At 49.2% G+C, this 18,922-nt stretch overlaps 5 protein-coding genes across 5 annotated transcripts; 1 reads left to right on the forward strand and 4 right to left on the reverse strand.

The window, feature by feature from the left end:
* Nucleotides 1-269: 269 nt before the first annotated feature.
* On the reverse strand, nt 270-3,301 carry J7337_006721 (uncharacterized protein; the record flags this gene model as incomplete). Its single annotated transcript, XM_044824381.1, has 2 exons — nt 270-2,941; nt 2,995-3,301. The coding sequence occupies 2 exons, from the start codon at nt 3,299-3,301 to the stop codon at nt 270-272; spliced, it is 2,979 nt and encodes a 992-aa protein (XP_044680038.1).
* Nucleotides 3,302-9,340: 6,039 nt separating this feature from the next.
* J7337_006722 (uncharacterized protein) lies at nt 9,341-11,267 on the reverse strand (the record flags this gene model as incomplete). Its single annotated transcript, XM_044824382.1, has 4 exons — nt 9,341-10,152; nt 10,208-10,589; nt 10,648-11,000; nt 11,237-11,267. 4 exons carry the CDS (start codon nt 11,265-11,267, stop codon nt 9,341-9,343), a joined length of 1,578 nt encoding a protein of 525 aa, XP_044680039.1.
* A 648-nt stretch (nt 11,268-11,915) lies between these two features.
* Nucleotides 11,916-12,362, forward strand: J7337_006723 (uncharacterized protein; the record flags this gene model as incomplete). Its single annotated transcript, XM_044824383.1, has 1 exon — nt 11,916-12,362. The coding sequence occupies one exon, from the start codon at nt 11,916-11,918 to the stop codon at nt 12,360-12,362; it is 447 nt and encodes a 148-aa protein (XP_044680040.1).
* Nucleotides 12,363-12,576: 214 nt separating this feature from the next.
* On the reverse strand, nt 12,577-13,833 carry J7337_006724 (uncharacterized protein; the record flags this gene model as incomplete). Its single annotated transcript, XM_044824384.1, has 4 exons — nt 12,577-12,780; nt 12,829-13,506; nt 13,564-13,724; nt 13,785-13,833. The coding sequence occupies 4 exons, from the start codon at nt 13,831-13,833 to the stop codon at nt 12,577-12,579; spliced, it is 1,092 nt and encodes a 363-aa protein (XP_044680041.1).
* A 1,957-nt stretch (nt 13,834-15,790) lies between these two features.
* J7337_006725 (uncharacterized protein) lies at nt 15,791-18,079 on the reverse strand (the record flags this gene model as incomplete). Its single annotated transcript, XM_044824385.1, has 4 exons — nt 15,791-16,099; nt 16,154-16,713; nt 16,767-17,892; nt 18,005-18,079. 4 exons carry the CDS (start codon nt 18,077-18,079, stop codon nt 15,791-15,793), a joined length of 2,070 nt encoding a protein of 689 aa, XP_044680042.1.
* Between the last annotated feature and the right edge of the window lie 843 nt (nt 18,080-18,922).

The raw sequence follows: 18,922 nt of genomic DNA on the forward strand, positions 1-18,922 counted from the left end.
ATAGAAAACAATTCATACCCAGGCCCACGCCGCTTTGCGCAACCCTTCATCTCGTAACAAAGATTATCCAGGGAATCATTATCCGTCCTCATAAACGCCAAGCTAAATGCAAAATAATGCAACCTTATCTCAAAAACAGAGACTCAAGGTAAGGAAGAGATTATACAAGAGATCTTTTTTGAGCCTTCCGTATTCGTGAAATCCGTAACCCCTGATCAAGTCGTGAAATATGAAATGTGTGATAAGTAGCCTGAAGTAACAGGTGAACATTAAGCGCTTTCCTCGCTACTGCTGTAACCACTTTCAATCGCTCCAGCAGTATCAACAGAACTCTCATCATGTGAAAGCGCCGGGTTGGCACTGTTACTCTTACTTGCGCCCCGAGCAGTGCCAGCAGCCGCAGCAGCGCTACTGGTACGACGTGCGGCTTGTCGGGGCCGATTTGGCAACGCCTTTGGGTCTCGATTCATGTCATAAATATTCTGATTCGGCGAATCATCAGGTTCATCACCTTCTTCGTCGCCACTGCTAAGGTCAACGCCATCAGGATATCCATCTGAACGGCGTTGCACTGTTCGTTGGCCAACAAGATCTCTTAAGGACGAAGACATGTCGACATCATCTGAATCGTCATAATCGTCATCGGCTGTAGATTCGGTAGGGCTGAACGGCGGAAAGAAAATTGCAGGAGGAGGCAGCGAAACTGGTGTCAGCCGCTTGATACGGCCTGACATGTATTCAATCTCAATGGGGAGAGAATGCGTAGCAGGAAGCGATTTTGAAGCTCCCAAGTCCGGTGAGGACGTTGTCATAGTCGCCAATCGCCGAATGATACCATCCGTGTTTTCACTAAACCTTCTACCGCAAACTTGTGGTAACGCAGACAAATCGTCTTGCTTAGGTCGCTTGGTTGAAACAACAACCATGAAATGGTCTTCGGGTAAAACTCCTCCTAAGCCGCAAGGCTCAAGAGGGAAGTGCTGCATGTACTGTGCCTTATCAGACCACGTGAAGTCAAGATCAACCTCGCTCAAATCGTCGGCATCATCTGTCAGGCTGGGGGGATCTTCACTATCGACATCCATGGCTGTACTTTGCTGACTAGACAAGAGCCCACGATCGGTCAACGGCCGATAGTTGATGAAGGAACCTGAATCTGTTCGTCGGAGAGGTGATGGGGGGACCTTGAAGGTATCTTGATCTGTCTGGGTCTGACCAGCAGCGCGCATCTGCGTCGTTGGCGACATATCTCCGGGATCTCCAGATAGATCTGTGCAGAATGGAGCGCCGCTATAGTAGATAATGGCACCATCATGGCGGCGCTTCCTGCGGCTGGAGGCTCCTGAGCCACTTAGCCCCCATCTCGATTCACCAATATTACTTTCCTCTGGAGGACCGAAGGAAGAAACGGTTTCATCGAGTGATGTCTGGCCACCCGATGAATCCTGCTGAGCGAACAAGGGTTTGTAATGGAAACTTTCGGATGGAGCACAAAGCTGTGGGTCAAACTTCAAGCCATTCTTGCTTGAGCTTCCGGACTGGAACTCGTCGCCTGTGGAACGCCCAGTTTTCTGACGCTTGCGCTTGTTTTCCATTCCATCCTCAGTGTCGTCTGTAGATGGACTCTTTTGAGAATTATATCCAGAGCTGTCACTGCTGAATCTTGTTCCCTCTGTTCCACCTCGCCATCGAATCTTTCGGCCATCAGGAGACAGCTGAAATTTTGTGCTTATTCCTGAAACAGCTGAGCGGACAAAGTCGGGCGTCACATTGATCATATGAAGTTGAGCCAAGTTGCACAACAAATTCAGATAAACCCATCCCTCAGCATCCGGGTGCACATCCTGGCTATGTTGTTCGGCTAGCAGCTCCGGAGGTACCAAGCCCAGATGGCGAATATAGTCCATGTTCTCGGCTGGAACCTGAGCACGGTCAGGGTCTAAATCACGAGGCCGTGTGGGCCGTTGCTCGGGCAAGGTCGTCATGGGAGGAGTCGTGTTTGTGCCTGACCCTGTGCTGTTGCCATTACCACCGGACTCGGTATTGTCGCCATTGGAATTGGAGGCAGATGCATTGTCAGCAGATCGACTCTTTTTACCAGAGTGACCAGATTGCTGCTCAAGGGGAAGAATTCGAGCTTCTCTAGTGGGCTCTTTACCGCTGGTCTGTAAAGCTGGTGGTTCGTGGATCGAATTTGACGTGTTTGAGACAGTGGGCTGTGTCTCAGCGACAACTGGTGCCAGAGCTGCAGAACTTCCACTAGGCAACACGGGCTGCTTTTTCACCACATGGCGCCCACCAATCTTTCCAGTGAACAATTGTTCAAGACGGCGAACAACAAGCTTCTTTCTCTCTTTCTCCGTCATAATCATGTGTCTCGGGTATAACCCTTCAGGGATATCACGGAGATAACTTTCAACCGCCTCAGACGACTTGGCCTGAGAACCCATGCTAGGACGGCTCAAAGACGTTCCCGAGTTGGCGCCGGTTGACATAGAGGCGTATGCAGAGTCGGCTGGGCGAAAATTTGACCCTGAGGAAGATGAAGCATGTTTCGATCCAGATCCAGAATACATGTTTTCGCGAGTAGCGTGTCGAGACTTCTTTTTCTGTGTTGATGACGCGTTGGGAGACCCTTCAAGACTTGCAGCGAAATCTCGGAGTGTCGCCTCCAGCTCTCTCTTCTTCTTTTTCGGCAGTCCATGAACCTTGATTTCGAAGAGCTTCTCCTTTCGGAGCATATCGGGACCGGTGTTCTTGTATCGCTTGAGCTCCTCCCTCAGCTTCTGTATCTCTACAGTGAGATCATCGATGACACTTCTGTAATCGTCTGCACTGCTGCTGTGTGCCGTAGTGAGCTTAGGGGGGGCGAGTTGGTGGTTGTAGTATATCTTCTCTTCATTCGAAGAGTCGGACTCTTTTTGAAAGAAAGGGGGGTCAACTGCCAACCCAATCAGTCTCCTACTCAATTCAATTTCTAGCACTGGCTCTTACCTTCCATAACGTTGCTGTCGAAAGTTGCCGTTGGGTTTTGATTTGACTGGTCAAACCATGTGTTGGGATCGCTCTGACCAGTCTCATGACTGTCGCCCGATGAGTTTCGTCGAGGTGATCCTGTCTTAGTTGGCTTGACAGCGGGCCCTGAGCCCTGGCCGGCGTTAATTGATGCATCTTGTGCCAGTCGGTGATGGCGCAGGGTGACAGAATTGGCGGGAGAGGTACGCCGAGGTAGAGGATGGCCAGTCTTGGACGAAGACGGCGGAGGTTGCGTTCCGTGGGAGGTGGTTTCGTTAAGTGGCATTGTTTTTCATAAAATTGATGGATGGTTTAGCATTTCCAGAACTGTGAGGCAGCAAGCATATCGTGAAAAATGGTCGCCGAGAAGGGTCCTGGTATAGACCTAGGGGTCCAACGATCTGTGACGTAGGGCCTGGAAGCACCTTGCAATAGGCTGAGCCTAAACGTCAGGGGAATAATTAGCACAATCCATAGGTTTACGAAGGAGCGGGATGATGGAGGGTATGAGCAATGAAGGTTCTCACAGACGACAGAGACGAGCTCCTATTGGCTGTGGAGTAAGGACCGATCGATCGATCGAGGCTTCATCGCCAAATGACGAAAGATGATGAGACGCGGGTTACACTGTCTCAGGAGGGCAAAATACCGGGTGTTTCTGGGACACTCACCGTTTCTAAAAACCACCTCAAGGCAATTAGAGCCTTCTGAGGTATTCCTCTGCCAAATCTCCAAAAATTCTCCGATTTAATAAGACGCAGATTGATGGTTTTCCGAAAAGCGTCGTTGTATGAGTTGGCGCGAATCAGAACTTATCTCCACAGTCGAGCCGAGCCACAAACATAGGTTGCATCCACCAAAAAAGAGTCGCAGTCGTTCGGTGGTGGTGATCTTTGGTCGAACGAGGAAGCTTTTGGAAGCTTGGCTTATTCGCTACCGTAGATAAATCGTTCGATGTGCCAGTCCTCGTTGGTGCTCCAATATGGCTCGGAACAGGTTTGCAATAATGCAACACTCTGTGATTTAGTACTTCTTGTAGTTTGCTGCTTGATTGTGAATTAGATCGTCGTGCGAGTTACTGAAGTCGGTGGCTCGAAGGCGCGTTCGTGGTGAGGTATTGATACGAAATGCCGATCAAACAAAAGGCTGCCTCCTTGAGTGTCGTGTAGTGAAGACAGGAAGCCTACGAAGTGTGCGGTGCAGAAATAACAAAGACACTACAGCTTCAAAGGCTGAGATGTGTTGGAAAGAAGAAAGAGCAAGCGGTGGAGGTAGTATCCCAACGGCCAATATATGAGTAGACCAGGGTGGCACCAAGGTGGCACTGAAGTTGAGAGGTGTGAAGAAGCTGGAATTAGGAGAAGCGACTGCTTACTGCCGTTCCACGGAGCTGAGAGGGCAGAGAAGGTCTGGACGAATGGACGGGATTGGGGTTGCTGAGGAGTCCAAGCTGAACCTGAAGAGCTCAGGAGTCAAGTTAAGTTCAAGAAACAAGAAGAATAAACAAGCCACAAGCCGGAAAACCCGTCCTGGAAAGATACTTAACAGGAGGAATCTCATTAAGGCTCAAGGCCGATGGCGAGTCTTGGGGGGGGGGGGGGGGGGGGGGGTTCGAGACAGTGGGCAGTGGGAAGAGGGCATTCAGGGCCTCCACCAGATGCAGAAGAGTTTTGTCTTCACTCCTGGTGCAGTAGAGACCAGATGCGTACCCGCCAGGGCAGCCGAGTGCCGGGGCGCGGCGGCGGCACCCATTCACAGTAGGTACAAGCACAAGACGGAGGCGGCGAGGGGGAAAGGCTGGGTTGAGCGAGGATGTCAGGTTGGGACGAGGATGCAAGAGCTAGAATGGTAGATCGAGCCCTCATTGCTCCGATTTCCAAGTCGTTGGAGAAGTATAGTGATCAGAGACCATCGGACCCAGAAAAAGCCAAAAGCAGGGACCTCCTCTAACGGGCTCAACTAGCGCCTCGGTGCACCAGTTGATGGTGTGGACCTCTAATTCGTTCACCCCTTTCTTTAATGGCCACGCCAACCCGCTCATGTTTTTATTCCGTGACCCGCTAGGGACCAGGTTCATATCAGGGCAGACTTTCAGGGTCGCTGTTAAATCCTATTACGATCACACCCCTTTGACATGTCACCTCCGTCGCCTTCGCTTACGCCCCGGCTCTGTCTGAGTGCGGGGGCTAGAAGAGCATATCTTGGCCAATGGAGAATCAGCTTGTTGGATGAAAGAAAAGTGAGGCCCAGTGTCTTCCGCAATTTCCATTAAGCGAGCTGCCCTGTTTTCTTTCACCCCTCGAGTCAAAGTTGGCTGACGATCTTGGTTTTCGTCTGTCATCAGCTCAGGCTTGGCCAAGGCAATTTGGACTGGAGGCTTCCAGACTCCCGACGAGTGCTAAATAGAACCTGGCACTTTGCATTTGCCGGATGCTTTTCATTTACCTGGATACGCGTCAAGTCCCCTGATCTCTTATTGGCTTCGAATTATCAAATGGCCTTATTGTTCTGCTCAAGACACCGCCAGAAGAGCCGGCGATTCTGAAATCCAACACAGTAGTCCGAGTCAACTAAAGACCAGGCCAATTATCAAGAGTCAGGGAAATGGGCTGTGGTGGTTGCTAGATACCCACTCTAACTCCGTACCCCGAAACTCAGCTCTGCCAGGAAAATGATCTCCATTCATCTCAAACACAAACAAACCCGATACAGTTAAAAGGCAAACATCTACGATCACCATTCTATGTTGCTATCCAAGTTTTTGATATTCAATTTCGTGATGCCTCTGCAGTAGGTACTTACCTGTTGCAGTTTACAGCAAGCTAACATGCTCAGAGCAGAGATTGTGACCTTGTCCGGCGTGCGATGTGACACGATATATGTAGTCCAGCCAAAACCCCTAGAAACCTGTCATTGACTACCCAACTGAAGCTCTCGTTTGCCGATCATTTGCCATGTGACGTCGATCCGTCATCCGAGTGAGGAAATACAGGGTCCTTGCAAGGTCAAGTCCCTGAGCGCTTAGAACATTTCGAATGGTTTCTACAGACCGGAATCTCGATTCCTTGTTTTTGCCCAGGACCTACTTGGTACGTAGTGTGTGACGGATGAAAGCAACAAAGAATATGGGGACAGGAATGCCATATATTTAAGGTTTCTAACGGGTTTTCTGAAGAAAGTCACGAGACTGACAGGACAATGTCAATCGTCCAATCGCGACGATTTTTCGTCCGCTCATACACAAGTGTGTTCTTGATGGACAGGGGCAGGTTCCTACGACACCAAAAATGTATCTCCGATCAGGTGCACACCTCAAACCCGATTGTCCGTGGCAATATGATATGCCAAACTTTGAGTTGCGAATCGAATTCTCAAATCCCGCAAAACTTCATGTCTCGAGTGGCAATACACTTCTATCGCGCATTGCCACAACTCTTTCGGATATAAGCGACCGAATACGTTCTGATTGGGTAGACTGGCGCTTCAATCTTCCCGATCTCGAGGAAACGCAGTTGTAGCTCGGATCGAGCTCCACGGGACGACCCTTTGTGCAGCTGGATCGGGGACAGGCTTGAGCAAAGATGGCTTGGGTCCATCGACAACATCCAATCCATTGTTTCGTTTGGGAGATTGATTTCTTGCACAATTGTCGATCAACGTCCCTGAAAAGAGAAATCTAGAGGCACCCTCTTTATTGAGGTTTGACTCACTCCTCATGCCAAAATGCGATCCCCAGGTGATGGGGATTTGAACAATCTCCATGTTGATCATCCGTTTACCGTCGACATCGCTCCCCCTTGAATCTAGAATGGATGAACGTGTTGATGAAGGATGGATTCGTTCGAGACCATCATCAGGCACGAAGCTGTAGGTGAAGTGTCGTGGCCTCCGGTATGAAGGAAAGATTGCGAGATGAAACGCAAATCTTGGTGGTTGTACTTGGGATCTTGTCTTATCAGAGATCGGTCACTCTATTGCATCGTACAATGGAAAGATCATGAAACCCTTACTTTACACCATCATGGCGAAGCACAAACATCCTAGCCCCCCACCCCAAATTGATCTATCGGGACGGCCCATGGGTTTGATCTCTACTAGGCATTACAGATGTGCACACGATGTGTGAAACATCCTGACCACTTGCAACGGATGGATGAGCGTCCGTGTTCGTTTTCATGCCTAGCAGCATGGACCAGTTCTTCACAGCGCACGGCACAGAAGCTTAATTACAGATTGCTGTATCACAAGTGCGGCCGTCGTCACACTCAATTACTCAAGTCTTCCGTCTTCATGTCATACATATGCACGATCCTCGGGGTGAGGAAAAACAGCGGAATGACTTACACCAAAAATCGCTGATCTCCCACCAAAGCCCGTCCGCTGTATTTCCTCACCCCCAAGGCACGAGCCACAGCGGTTGAGGGGCAAAGCACGTGTGTTTCTGCTTCTTTGTCTATTCACCGCTTGCGATAGGTCCACCCTAGCATTTGGTCGGAGGTCTCGACTTTGTGGCTGTTGCTTATTTCCGCTCGATCTTCGGGACCTCGCCATTCCCCCACGATCGTCACCGGGATTGGTACGTATACCAACGAGACAGCAAAGCACAGCTGGACCCTTCCTCTCTTGGCTCCCGCATCAAAACTACCTAGATGCGTGAGCTAACTCGCCCTTTCGGGGGACCCTTGGCCGCCGGAGCGGGACCTCCGGCGTCCCTTGACCATTAGGATGTTTTATGGATGTTGTTCGAGCGTCCCTGGCAGATATCTGCTGTTCGAAGCCACACATAACCCCTGGGCGATCGTCGAATTGAGACGAAGTGACTACTTATTAGAGAAAAGAGCATGGCTCGTGAGGTTGCACAGATCTGAAGCACTGTGGATTCCGATCGCCCAGGATGCGGGAGCTGATCTGTGATCTGACCCTTTCGTACGCCGCACCAGACTTGAACGTGTACACCATTGGCTAAACAGCTTTAGTGTAAGTTGAGCCTCCGTGGTATTGTGAAGTTGCTGCAGTTGATATGCTTCTGATAACCCACCATCACGATGCCTTCTCCTTTCACTCATCCAATCTGGGGAAGTCAGGTATCTCAAGACTCGACTTTGATTTAGCTTTGCTGCCACTTTCCCCATACTTTCTGGGACAGTCCCTCGGAAATCCTGTTACCATAGCAGACGAAAGTGGGCTTTTGCATGGCAAAACTCCTATTCCATTAGGTTCCTGATAGGAAACGGGGTTCCCATTCAACTTGTTTGTATTCATCCGGCGACCTGGCCCTCAAGACCCTGGTTCATTAATCACTATGGTAGGCTTAGCCAAAGACCGATATGAGCAAGACATACGATTGCCTACTGCAAGCAGTTAGGGTAGCAACATCAAGCCGAATCAGTTGCATGTACAGTGATTCACCCGTAAGGAGGAACAGTGAGAGACTGTTACAAGTCCCTGTGAAACTGATACGAGGACCAAAACTAGCGAACTGTAGTTAATCGTAACTATACAATATGATAAAGCGGTAAGGATCCAGTGCTTTTATGATGCCTTCAATTGTTGTTTCTTGTTCAACCCCTTTCACCTGTCGCCAATTTCGAATAACCTAGACTTAGTTCGGGTGTTGTTATTCCATCATAAACATAATTTGACCCAAGAAATGCATTCGTGTAGTGTTCATACTGTCGGTGTATCATCCCATGTGATGGACGGGACAATTATGTCTAACTGATATGGGAAGTCCAGCTGTCAAGAAAGGGCATTATTGGTTTTTAAGATTAAGAGATCACTAACCACCTGATCTCAATTCCCATATCATACACCGAACTTAATGTATAGAAGAGATTTATCTAGAATTGTTTTTGTGGGAATTTGCTAGCCAGTATAGGGCAATCTGGTTGTTGTAGGTGCTTCAATGCCGTTTTCTTTGTACAATTTAAATACAGGAAACAAGCAGAAAGTACCTAATGTACTATAAGGTCTACCCATCGGTGCGTTGATCCACCCATTCAGAAACTGGTAGTATCAATCGATTCCATCGACGGCCTCAGAGCGGACTAATTCCCTTATATATTTGTACCGATACAGGCAATAAACTGAGAGGCAATACTGTTCGTCTCTATAACTGGTCGTTTTACTCTCTTAGGATTACGACTCTATGTCTATGCAACCGAGCATAATTTCTAACGCTGCCGCCCTCAACTCCAGAGTCATCGCATCGACTCACGCGCAACAATCACCAACAACCCACGAATCGCTAATGCCACACCCACTACTGCTACATCATCCCAGGGACTCTTATTTTGGATACGTGCTCTCATCAACGTCATAAACATTAAGCTTTTTGGAGAAGGGACTTGCCAGTCATCTCCTCGGGCTGAGGCAGACCCATGGCAGCAAGCACGGTAGGGGCAACATCACCGAGGACACCCTCGTCGGTCTTCTTGAGGCTCCAGCCCTCGGGGTAGTTGGCCATGAGGAGGGGCACCTTGTTTGTGGTATGGCTAGTCTTCGGCTTTCCATCAGGGAATTTCATTTCCTCAGCGTTGCCGTGATCGGCTGTGATGAAGAGGACGTAGCCCTCCTTCTTACAGCCCTCGAGAATCTTTCCAATGGCCTTGTCGGTGGCCTCACAGCCGATGACGGCAGCGTCATATACACCAGTATGACCAACCATGTCAGGAGGGGCAAAGTTGTTCATGACGAATGGGAATTTCTGCTCACCCAGGCGCTTGACGACCTGGTCGGCAACACCATCGGCAGACATCTCAGGTGCAAGATCGTAGGTAGCAACGGACTTGTTGGAGGGGACAAGATCCTGGGACTGATCACGGGTTTCGAGAGGGAAGACCTTCTCAACACCACCGTTGAAGAAAAAGGTGACGTGAGCATACTTCTCGGTCTCAGCAATATGGACCTGCTCAACGTTTTGCTTGCCCAACCACTCGGCGAGGACGTTACCCATGTGCTGGGGCCTGAAAGCAACCTCGAAGGGGTAGTCACCCTTGTATTGAGTCATGGTGACAAGGGGCTTGATCTTGGGGTACTTGAAGTCGGGAAGAGGAGATCGATCAACATCGCCCAGAAGCTGGGTGATCTGGCGGACACGGTCGGATCGATAGTTGAAGAAGAAGACAGTATCGTCATCTGTGCTGCTGTTAGGGGTCGTGTTTGAAAAGCAACTATTTGAAACTGAACCTACCCTTGATGCGGCGCTCATCGCCACCAACAATGATGGGAGTGAGGAACTCATCCCTATCAAGATCACCACCTCGCTCATATCGAGCCTTGACGGTAGCAACGGGGTCCTCAGAGGCCTCACCCTCACCGAGGACAAGACCCTTAAGGGCGATCTCGAGGCGGTCCCAACGCTTATCGCGGTCCATGGCGAAGTATCGGCCAACAACGGTACCGATCTCACCGATGCCAATCTCCTTGGCAGTATCGACAAGTTCCTGCATATAGCCGGCGCCGGACTTAGGGTCGGTGTCACGGCCATCACCGAAGAAGTGGATGAAGACCTTGGGCACACCATACTCCTTGGCAACCTTGAGGAGGGCGTAAAGGTGGGTTTGCTTGGCGTGCTGTTCTGGTGTAAGTGACTGATACTTGAAAGAAGAAACTGTATATGATATGACTTACCACACCACCGTGGGAGACAAGACCGCAGAGGTGTAGTCGGCCGTTTCCAGCAGCAACACTCTGGAAAGTCTTCTTGATAACATCATTCTGGGCCAGCTGGCCGTTCTTGATGGTCTGGTCGATTCGGACGACGTCCTGCCACACAACGCGACCAGCACCAATGTTCAAGTGTCCAACCTCAGAGTTACCCATGAGACCCTCGGGAAGTCCCACCGCCAGCGACGAGGCCTCGAGCTCAGTGTAGCCCTTGGAGTCCTTGTAGAGAGCGTCCATGACGGGGGTCTTGGCGTTGGTGATGGCATCGCCGTCCTTGGGGCTGTCGACAGAGGGAATGCCCCAACCGTCAATGACGACTATAAGAATGCAAAAACAACATGATTAGCCAGGCCAGCTCCAAATATATGAGGACAAAACAGGATGTAACAATCCAATCTGGTCGCGAGACAATTGGCTATTCCTGAGCGACGGGAGTAGTTGTCTTCAAACGTTGCTCAGGATAACGAGCCATGGCAGGGCTGTTGCTATCGCGATCGCGGGGTATGAAAATGGATTTGTTGGAATTTGGAGGGGGCGGGGCATGACGACGTACTGAGGCAGGCTTTTTGATCAGTCTTGGACATGATGACTGCTGTTTGTTGGTTCTTTTTTTTTTCTTGCACTGAAGCAGTGAGAAGAAAGAAGAAGAGGACCAGGTTAAATGAGAAAGAAATAGACGAGGTATAAAGAAGAGGCTCTAGGAAGATAAGGATAAGACGGAGAGTAACTCGGGCCTGTCTTGAGTAAAAGAAATGATGCGTGATTTGATCGGCCCAGACACGACAGATGGGTTTGCAGGGAAACACGTTGTATTGGTGGGGGTTTATGTCATGCCACTCACCAGCCATGATTTATATTCACACGGTGCGTCGTATACATAGATATCCTTTTTGTAACGTATAATGATGAGCTCACACTGTCGGCCTTTGACCCTTTTTTCCCTTTCGGACCGTCAACCCAACAACACAACGGCCCAATCGATCTTTTCCATTTGCCCACCACCAGCTGTGATAAAACTTGACGCTACTACGAGCTTTTATGCAAGGCTGAGAGAACCCGCTCGGCCTATTTCCCCGAGCTGTATGTAATAGAGATACTCACCTTCAACTGCCTGCCGATATCATACTACACCGCATCCACGCCTACGTCGCCTGATTCTCTCCCACCATCCTTCCCGAGCGAGCCCTCGAGCGGTCAAAGTTGAATCAAGTCATATCATAGAACGACAGACCATGTCTCCATCATCTGCATCTGCGCCTGCATCCACATCTGGCCCACACCCATTGGCCCTCCCGCCCACGTTCTCTCCGGATACTCTAGACGCCCTTTCCGAGCTCTCTCTCGTTCTCGCCCGCGTCCGTGCCGGTATTCAGTCGTCGGCTGGAATCACTACTGAGCCTGCACCGGGGACCACCAGTCACAACGCCTCTGGACCTACATTGTCTTTCAAAGATGTACCTGGAGCCACGGATGGTCTGAAACACAAGCTGCAGCGTGCTCGCGCACAGGTCCGTGAGCTCCCGGACATGGACCGATCCATCGCCGAACAGAATGACGAGATCCGTGACCTTGAAAGTCGCATCGAGAAACAACGAGCATTACTACAACGATTAAGAGACGAAGCCACCGGAAGAGATCGGAAAGATGAAGTCAGCGCTGGTGACAAGATGGAGTCATGATACACGTCCAATATTTCTTATGATGGGCCACGTATGATTTTTGGAATTAGAGTATAACTTTTAGTAAGGTTGTTATCTTGTTTTATCAGCAGGGTGTTTGGGGTTTCGCATTAAATAAAAGGATTTATGATTGCGCGTTGCGTTCTACCTAATCTGTAGATACGAAGCCCGTGGCTGGGTATGAATTTCGTGCCTTAACTATTCATCATGGTCATCACCTCCGTGGAATACCCAGCTTTTTCAAGGACTCCTCTACACTGACACCAGGCTGGCCAGGGACGACAGATCTCCAATGGTCATCACTGAGCCTTTCGTTTTCGGACAGAGTGGTCCAGTTAGGACTGTGACCAGCCTTGAGCCACTTAAAGTCATCGACCTGATCCCACTGGTTTTCTTCAGGCTCCTCAGCGTCAGTCATCTATGCGCCTGTTAGTATAGCTATTCATATACTAAGATTACCTCTTACATAGGGCTTCGGCAGAGGTGCAAATCGCATGCCTGAGCAGTCCTCAATGATAGGATGGCTGCCACAATGCAGGTAGATGTCCACATTACTGCACTCATGAATCCGTACTTGCCTGGCTACAACAACTATAGTGCTGTCAGACACTCCTGTGATATGGACTGCGCCGCTGACACGACCCCCGACGATAAGACTCTTGGACACGTTCTTAATAGCGAGGCCAGGGAAAGCTGAGCCCGAGGATGTTGGAATAGACATGTCGATGATACAATTCTTGAGATCAGTGAGGCTGCCCGAAGAGGTGGCACGGGACGCTGAAGACGGTAGAATAATGTGTAGCCCTGAATGATTCGAAATGCTAATATTCTTGGCAGCCGAGAAGCTGGGCTTACGAAGGGAAGATGCGCTGGGTCGAGCCATCTCTTCATTGTAATTTTTGTATGCATCCTTAGGAGGTAATTCGCTGAGAGTGTCTTCCTTTACCGCCGAAGGAGGACTGACGATGGTCGATGCAATGGACGTATCATGCTTGGCCCGAGAATGGCTTCCAGGGCTAAGTCGAGGGTCGTTCTCAGGAGCGCCCATATCAACGTGGTCGGTCTTACGACGAAACTGAAATTTTGACTTTGGTGTGATTTTGGTGATTGTCGCGTTCAATTTGTCCTGGAGAGTCTTAATGGTCTATCGAGCATGTGAATGTCAGTCGAAGCACCGAGTCAAAGAGGCCAGCTGTGTTACCTCGGAGTACTGTTTTCTATCATAAGAAGGTGTGTAATCGGCAGCATCTGACACTTCGTTTTGTAGCTTGGCGACACTGGCTAGAATGTGGTCAATGGCCTCCTGGCGCTCACCACCGACACTTGCAATGGATGGTAGCTCGTCGATCAGGTCTTCGAGTACTACGCAACATGGAGGTTAGGCAATGGAGGGCATTCGAATACCTAAAAATTCACTCTTACCTGCGACACTATCCAGGAAATGATTATAGAAACGTTGCTTAGGATCCATGGTGGCTGATTGAAGAATGACCTGATGGGTGGCAGCCCAAGGGTCGTGCTGATGGGTTGTTGTTTGAACCTGTGTTTCCATTACGAACAGTGTTAATACTAGTTGCTAGTTCGAGTTCCCTTATATGCTCTGCTTGGAAGAAATGTGAAAGATGATGTTATAGCAGATGGTGTCAAAAAGCGGACGAGAAGGACTTTGTATGGGTAGTGCAATTGACCTATGACAAAAACAGGCATGAATCAGAGAACTGGGAGGACCATTTCACGTTCTGATGAGGACGTAATACAGGGACTCTGGGCCGAGGATGACCTCTCCAGCCTTGGAGATATATATGCATGACAGTATCAAGAGACCAAGAGAACGTGTCAATCACTTACCAGGAAGTGATATAAGCAGCAGGTGATGCCAATGTGCCTCTAGTTTCTACTACCCCAGAGCGCTGCACTGCTACCCCTCGTCTCCGTACGACTTTGGCAACGCTTCCTCAGCTTTCAGGGTCACGACTTGAGGTCTTGTCGAACCAGCAGCTGGTAGTGACGTCAATGCCGCCTGATGGGGCCGACGAGAATGGGAAGATGCTGTTGAAGGTGGTGATGAGTGGAGCAGCCTGCCCTGAGCGGTTGGGGGATAGCCTGTTCGAGATGGATGGACGGGATGAATTGGTGGATGGTTCGGCAGGACAAGCATTCGTCAGTGATAAATTGGCGGGCGTCACAAGGCATGGGACAGGAAAGGGGAGGTGTTAGGTGTGCTGCAAGCGTGGTGTTTTTGCCAAACGGTGGCACCACTATAAATGGTTCAATTTAGAGCTGGGTTTGACCATACTTCGTAGATAAAAGTACGGCGGGGAGACTTGGAGAGGGTTCTAGACCCTTTGAATACCTAGGAATGGTGGGTCAATGCCTATTCTTCTTCAAGTTGCAAAAGAAGATGGAGAATGAGAGCACATCGTCGTATAGTCCATTTGGTAGAGTGGACCGAACAGGAATTCGAGAAGCCTACGATCAAGACTTTAGAAGGACCCTTGAAGATACTGACAATGGCTTCGTTAGACACTTCTATTGGTGTCCTGTAAGTCACACTGGCAACCAACCATCGGCAAGCTTGTCGTCATTGCTAGTTTGCACAGACATTTTCGGACACAGCCTTCGAATGCCATAACAACTTGTTAACTTCTTCTGGTCTCCGCCGAGGAGAAAACAAGGTTGGCGTTTTTAGGGGTCTGGGGGTCATTGAGCTTGTCTTAGTTCAACGCCATGCAGCGTGGGGAACAATAGTGGTGTTGAATATTGGAGAATGTTACATCATTGGGTAACCACTTCTGAAAGTTAGAATTTGAGCTGAAAGGTCTCTACTGTAATCACCCAAGTCAATCCATGAAACATTGTGTACCTACCTAGTTACCTAAGGTTAGCCATCCTGATTCCAGCCCAACTTGCTTAGGTAAACAGACAGACATAGACACAAAAGCAAGCAGGTACAGCATGAAAGATAAGTCGTATGGGCTGTACCTGTACCAACTGAAGTAACCCATGGGTGATGCAGGACCAAGAGGGCCGTGAATCCGGGGAGGTGGGGTTGGAAGAATGAAAGTTCCCGTCATATTTCATGTGTGTAAGATTTGAGGATGGAAGCAATTGCAACCGAACTGCATAGCCGATTTACATACATTGTGACGAGTGCGTTTGGCATTAGCCTGAGCCTGACCAACACTTGTAATTCATGACGATCAACAAATTACTCGCACAATACGAGTCAGGATAGACGCCCGCAGAGGCTTCTGACAATCAACTGAGAGACGGCCAGATCTGGTAATTGTGCATCGATCGAGACGTAGTCTTGGGTTACACCATTTTCCATCGAGCAGAACTATTCGCTTTCACAGCGATCTATACAGAATTCATTGATACTTCTAGCTATTGTTCATTACTACTCAAGCAATTCTCATGTTTGCCACTCATCTAGCCCGTCCATTATTCGCTGAGGTTCTTCTACCTGCATTGGACAATGGTGGGATATAAGGCAGCGACACCCGCTTTGCTGGTCTGGTCTCTGTGTTCAACGCTCTCCACATCTCCCAGATGGTCGCCCGACGAGCGGGCAACATGCTGTATTGTAGACTATACAAGTTCTTGCGATTAATTGGCGGCACGAACTTGCCCGTCAGCAAGCAGAAGAAAACTTTTGGTGACAGGTAGTGCTTTCGGATGCGATTTGCCATCTGGAAGTATTGGTTGAACATGATCCGAAATGTCAGAGGAATCGACTAAGAATGGTGTGAGTGTGCTATGTTGCATACGAGTAATCGGGAACTACACACCTTGAGGTAGATAACAGACGTAGGCGGCAGTCCATCAGCATTATTTGCTTTGTCGTGCCTATAGTCATGGCTATCTCGGAGCTCAAATCGTATACCACCTGGAAGCCTCCTCGGATCTTTTATTCTCAACATAAGTGCAAATAAAGGAAAGTGGTTTAGACATGAAAGAAGGGTATCAAAGCCAGCCTTTAAAGAGATAATCGCCATCCTTGCGATGGCAAAGTTGAGATAGAAGACAGCGACTGTTGGCAAGAGGAAGAAGAGTAGCGTAAAGAGGATGGTGCCAACAAGGAGTTGATCTAAATCGTAGTCGCAAGAATCGATACGGTTGCGAAGAACGTTGTGTTTCTTGCCGCGGAAAAGATGAAACAGTGACTGGAGAATGGTGAGCTGCCAATGGTATATACGTCCTGATGCAAGGTAGAACGAGTAGATGTGAATGGTCAGGGTGGAAAGCATATCAGAGAACATGGCAATCGGCATGCTAGCTCCAGCAAAGGAGGAGAACCCTATGAACCACACCATCTGGGGCAATGCTGGTGTTAGAGTTTCGATACAACCTATATCTAAGTTAGAAAGGGTATGTATTCTTGAGAAGGTTCACAAGACTCACTAGACCAGTAATCAATGACCCAAAGGAATAAGTCTCCTAAGAAAGCTGCCAGTTCACCATTGAGTTTGAGGCCAGCCGGCCAGCCCATGAGCCATGATATGCTGCTTTGAAGTGCGTCTACCGTGTAGGTCTGGAGTAGATCCCCGATTTGCTCAGCAACCCAGTCTGCATTCTCAATAATATATGAACCTAGGGCGATTCCGATGATGACATCGTTGGCAACAAGCCATAAACTGTTGTAGAAACGGATATAATCAGGATGGCTAGTCGTGACACTAGCCCAGTTGTTTTTCCGTTGTCGCAATTTCATATACTGCATCGGCCAATAGCAAAACTGTTGTAGTCGTATCTCAACTTGTTGTGCTGTAGCCGATATATCTTTCAGGGCCGCATAACCAGGCTTGGCTCGAAATTCAAGCAGCAAGAGCAGCATCTCTGCTACAACGCGGTGGCCCATGAGAACAAGGACAAAGGTCTTGCGTATAGTAGGGAAAAGGTAGAGAGTAAACCATGTCCACAACTGAAGGATGACATAATTTCGCATAGTCGATGCTGTCTCAACCACCCTTTCAGACACACTAAGGCTTCGGCGTGGTCTTGTTCCCAGCCGTCCCACATTTTTCTGCAACGTCTTCTCCAGCTCCCAAGACCAGTTTATCTGATTGATGATTTTGGGCAGGGCCCTGTCGCGTGCTGAAGGAACTCGTTTGAAAATGGTGTGCTGTTTGAGCTTCTCAACCAATTTGCGATTCTCTTCTTTCTTTTGGCGCTCTCGAGTCTCTTGCTCCCCTTCCGACACTGTTATGTCGCCTAACAAGGAACCATCATGACCAAGCGCTAGTGCAATCGGATTCAGCGAAACGTATTGCATCCCCTGGGGCTGAGGTCGATCATACAGAATAAGTTGTACGCTGACGGCCTTCGCGCATGTAATCTTTGGTTGCCTTGGATTTGAGCTGGTCGTAGCACAGAACCAAGAAGGGTCTGCGGCGGCTGCATCGATGGCATTCGAGAGGCCAAGGACATGCATTGAGCTATGGCCACACATATCGGTGATCTGGTTAGTAGGGTGAAGCTCGCTGCGGAACAAAGTGCCGGCTTTGAGATGAAATTCGGTGTTTCGTGCCTGAGAACAATTAGCATACCCCTGCTATTGTATTGCAATACACCAAACAAACATCTACATCTTCGAGGATGGTTACAACAAACACATCCAATATGGAATTGCGCCATCCCACCACGACACCAGGGCGATCAGACTTGCGAATGTCCGTCGGCCAGAACACTCTCATCAGCCCATCATGCTCTACCATGACAAGCAACTATGTCACCTGGGACGTGTCTCTTAAAATGAACCACGTCTTCTGAGTTGTTCCCGCGCAGAGACACCAGTTCCCGTTCTTCTTGGATGCTGAACAGTTCTTGTTAGCCATTGTCAGCGGCTTCGGATGTTGCAATCGGCGTACCAGATTCGTTTCTTTTCTGGCTAGGAAGACGGTCGGGGCGAAAATGGAGAGAAAGAGGACGGAAAGTGCAGCAAAGGCTTTCGCTGCGCGTGTCTTTGCAGTTATAGGTTAGCCCTGTAGAAGGTTGCGCAAGAAGGAGGGGCATGGACTCACGACAACACCGTTTTCCCAAGCGAAGATGGCAAGCTCATAGAGACGAGTGACGAGATCCCAACGGGCAGTAATGTAACCAGCGACGAAAATGCCGAGCGTCAGAATAGAAAAGGGGTGCATAGAAGCGCTATTCCTCGTGGCAGTACATGCCGTCCGCCGGTAAAAGGTTAGAAGATATACGGAGTAGAGTCTATGCCAAGCTGTCGGTAGTGGGTTTGCTGGTGGGACGAAGCGAATGTTGACCGGAGGTTCGCAAAGTCGATAGTCCTGAATAACGACGAGGACGTTTGGCTATGAGCGTCAGAACTAACAAAGGGAAATAGGATGTAGGTTAAGAGGGCATTGGCAACTCAATGGAAGAGATCGAGTTGATTGGTTCTGATTGCACGTTGTTCTGTCCCTGAAGAGCAACATTGAATGGACTACAGTAACAGTGGGTCACCCAATCAATTAAAATCACGTGTGAGCGGCCTGATTCCGCATCCTTCAAGACGATGACGATGGTAGGCAAAAACGATAGAAGCATAATATGGAACG

This window comes from Fusarium musae, chromosome 5 (genome assembly GCF_019915245.1).
Source record: "Fusarium musae strain F31 chromosome 5, whole genome shotgun sequence".
In the NCBI taxonomy this organism is placed as follows: Eukaryota; Fungi; Ascomycota; class Sordariomycetes; order Hypocreales; family Nectriaceae; genus Fusarium; species Fusarium musae.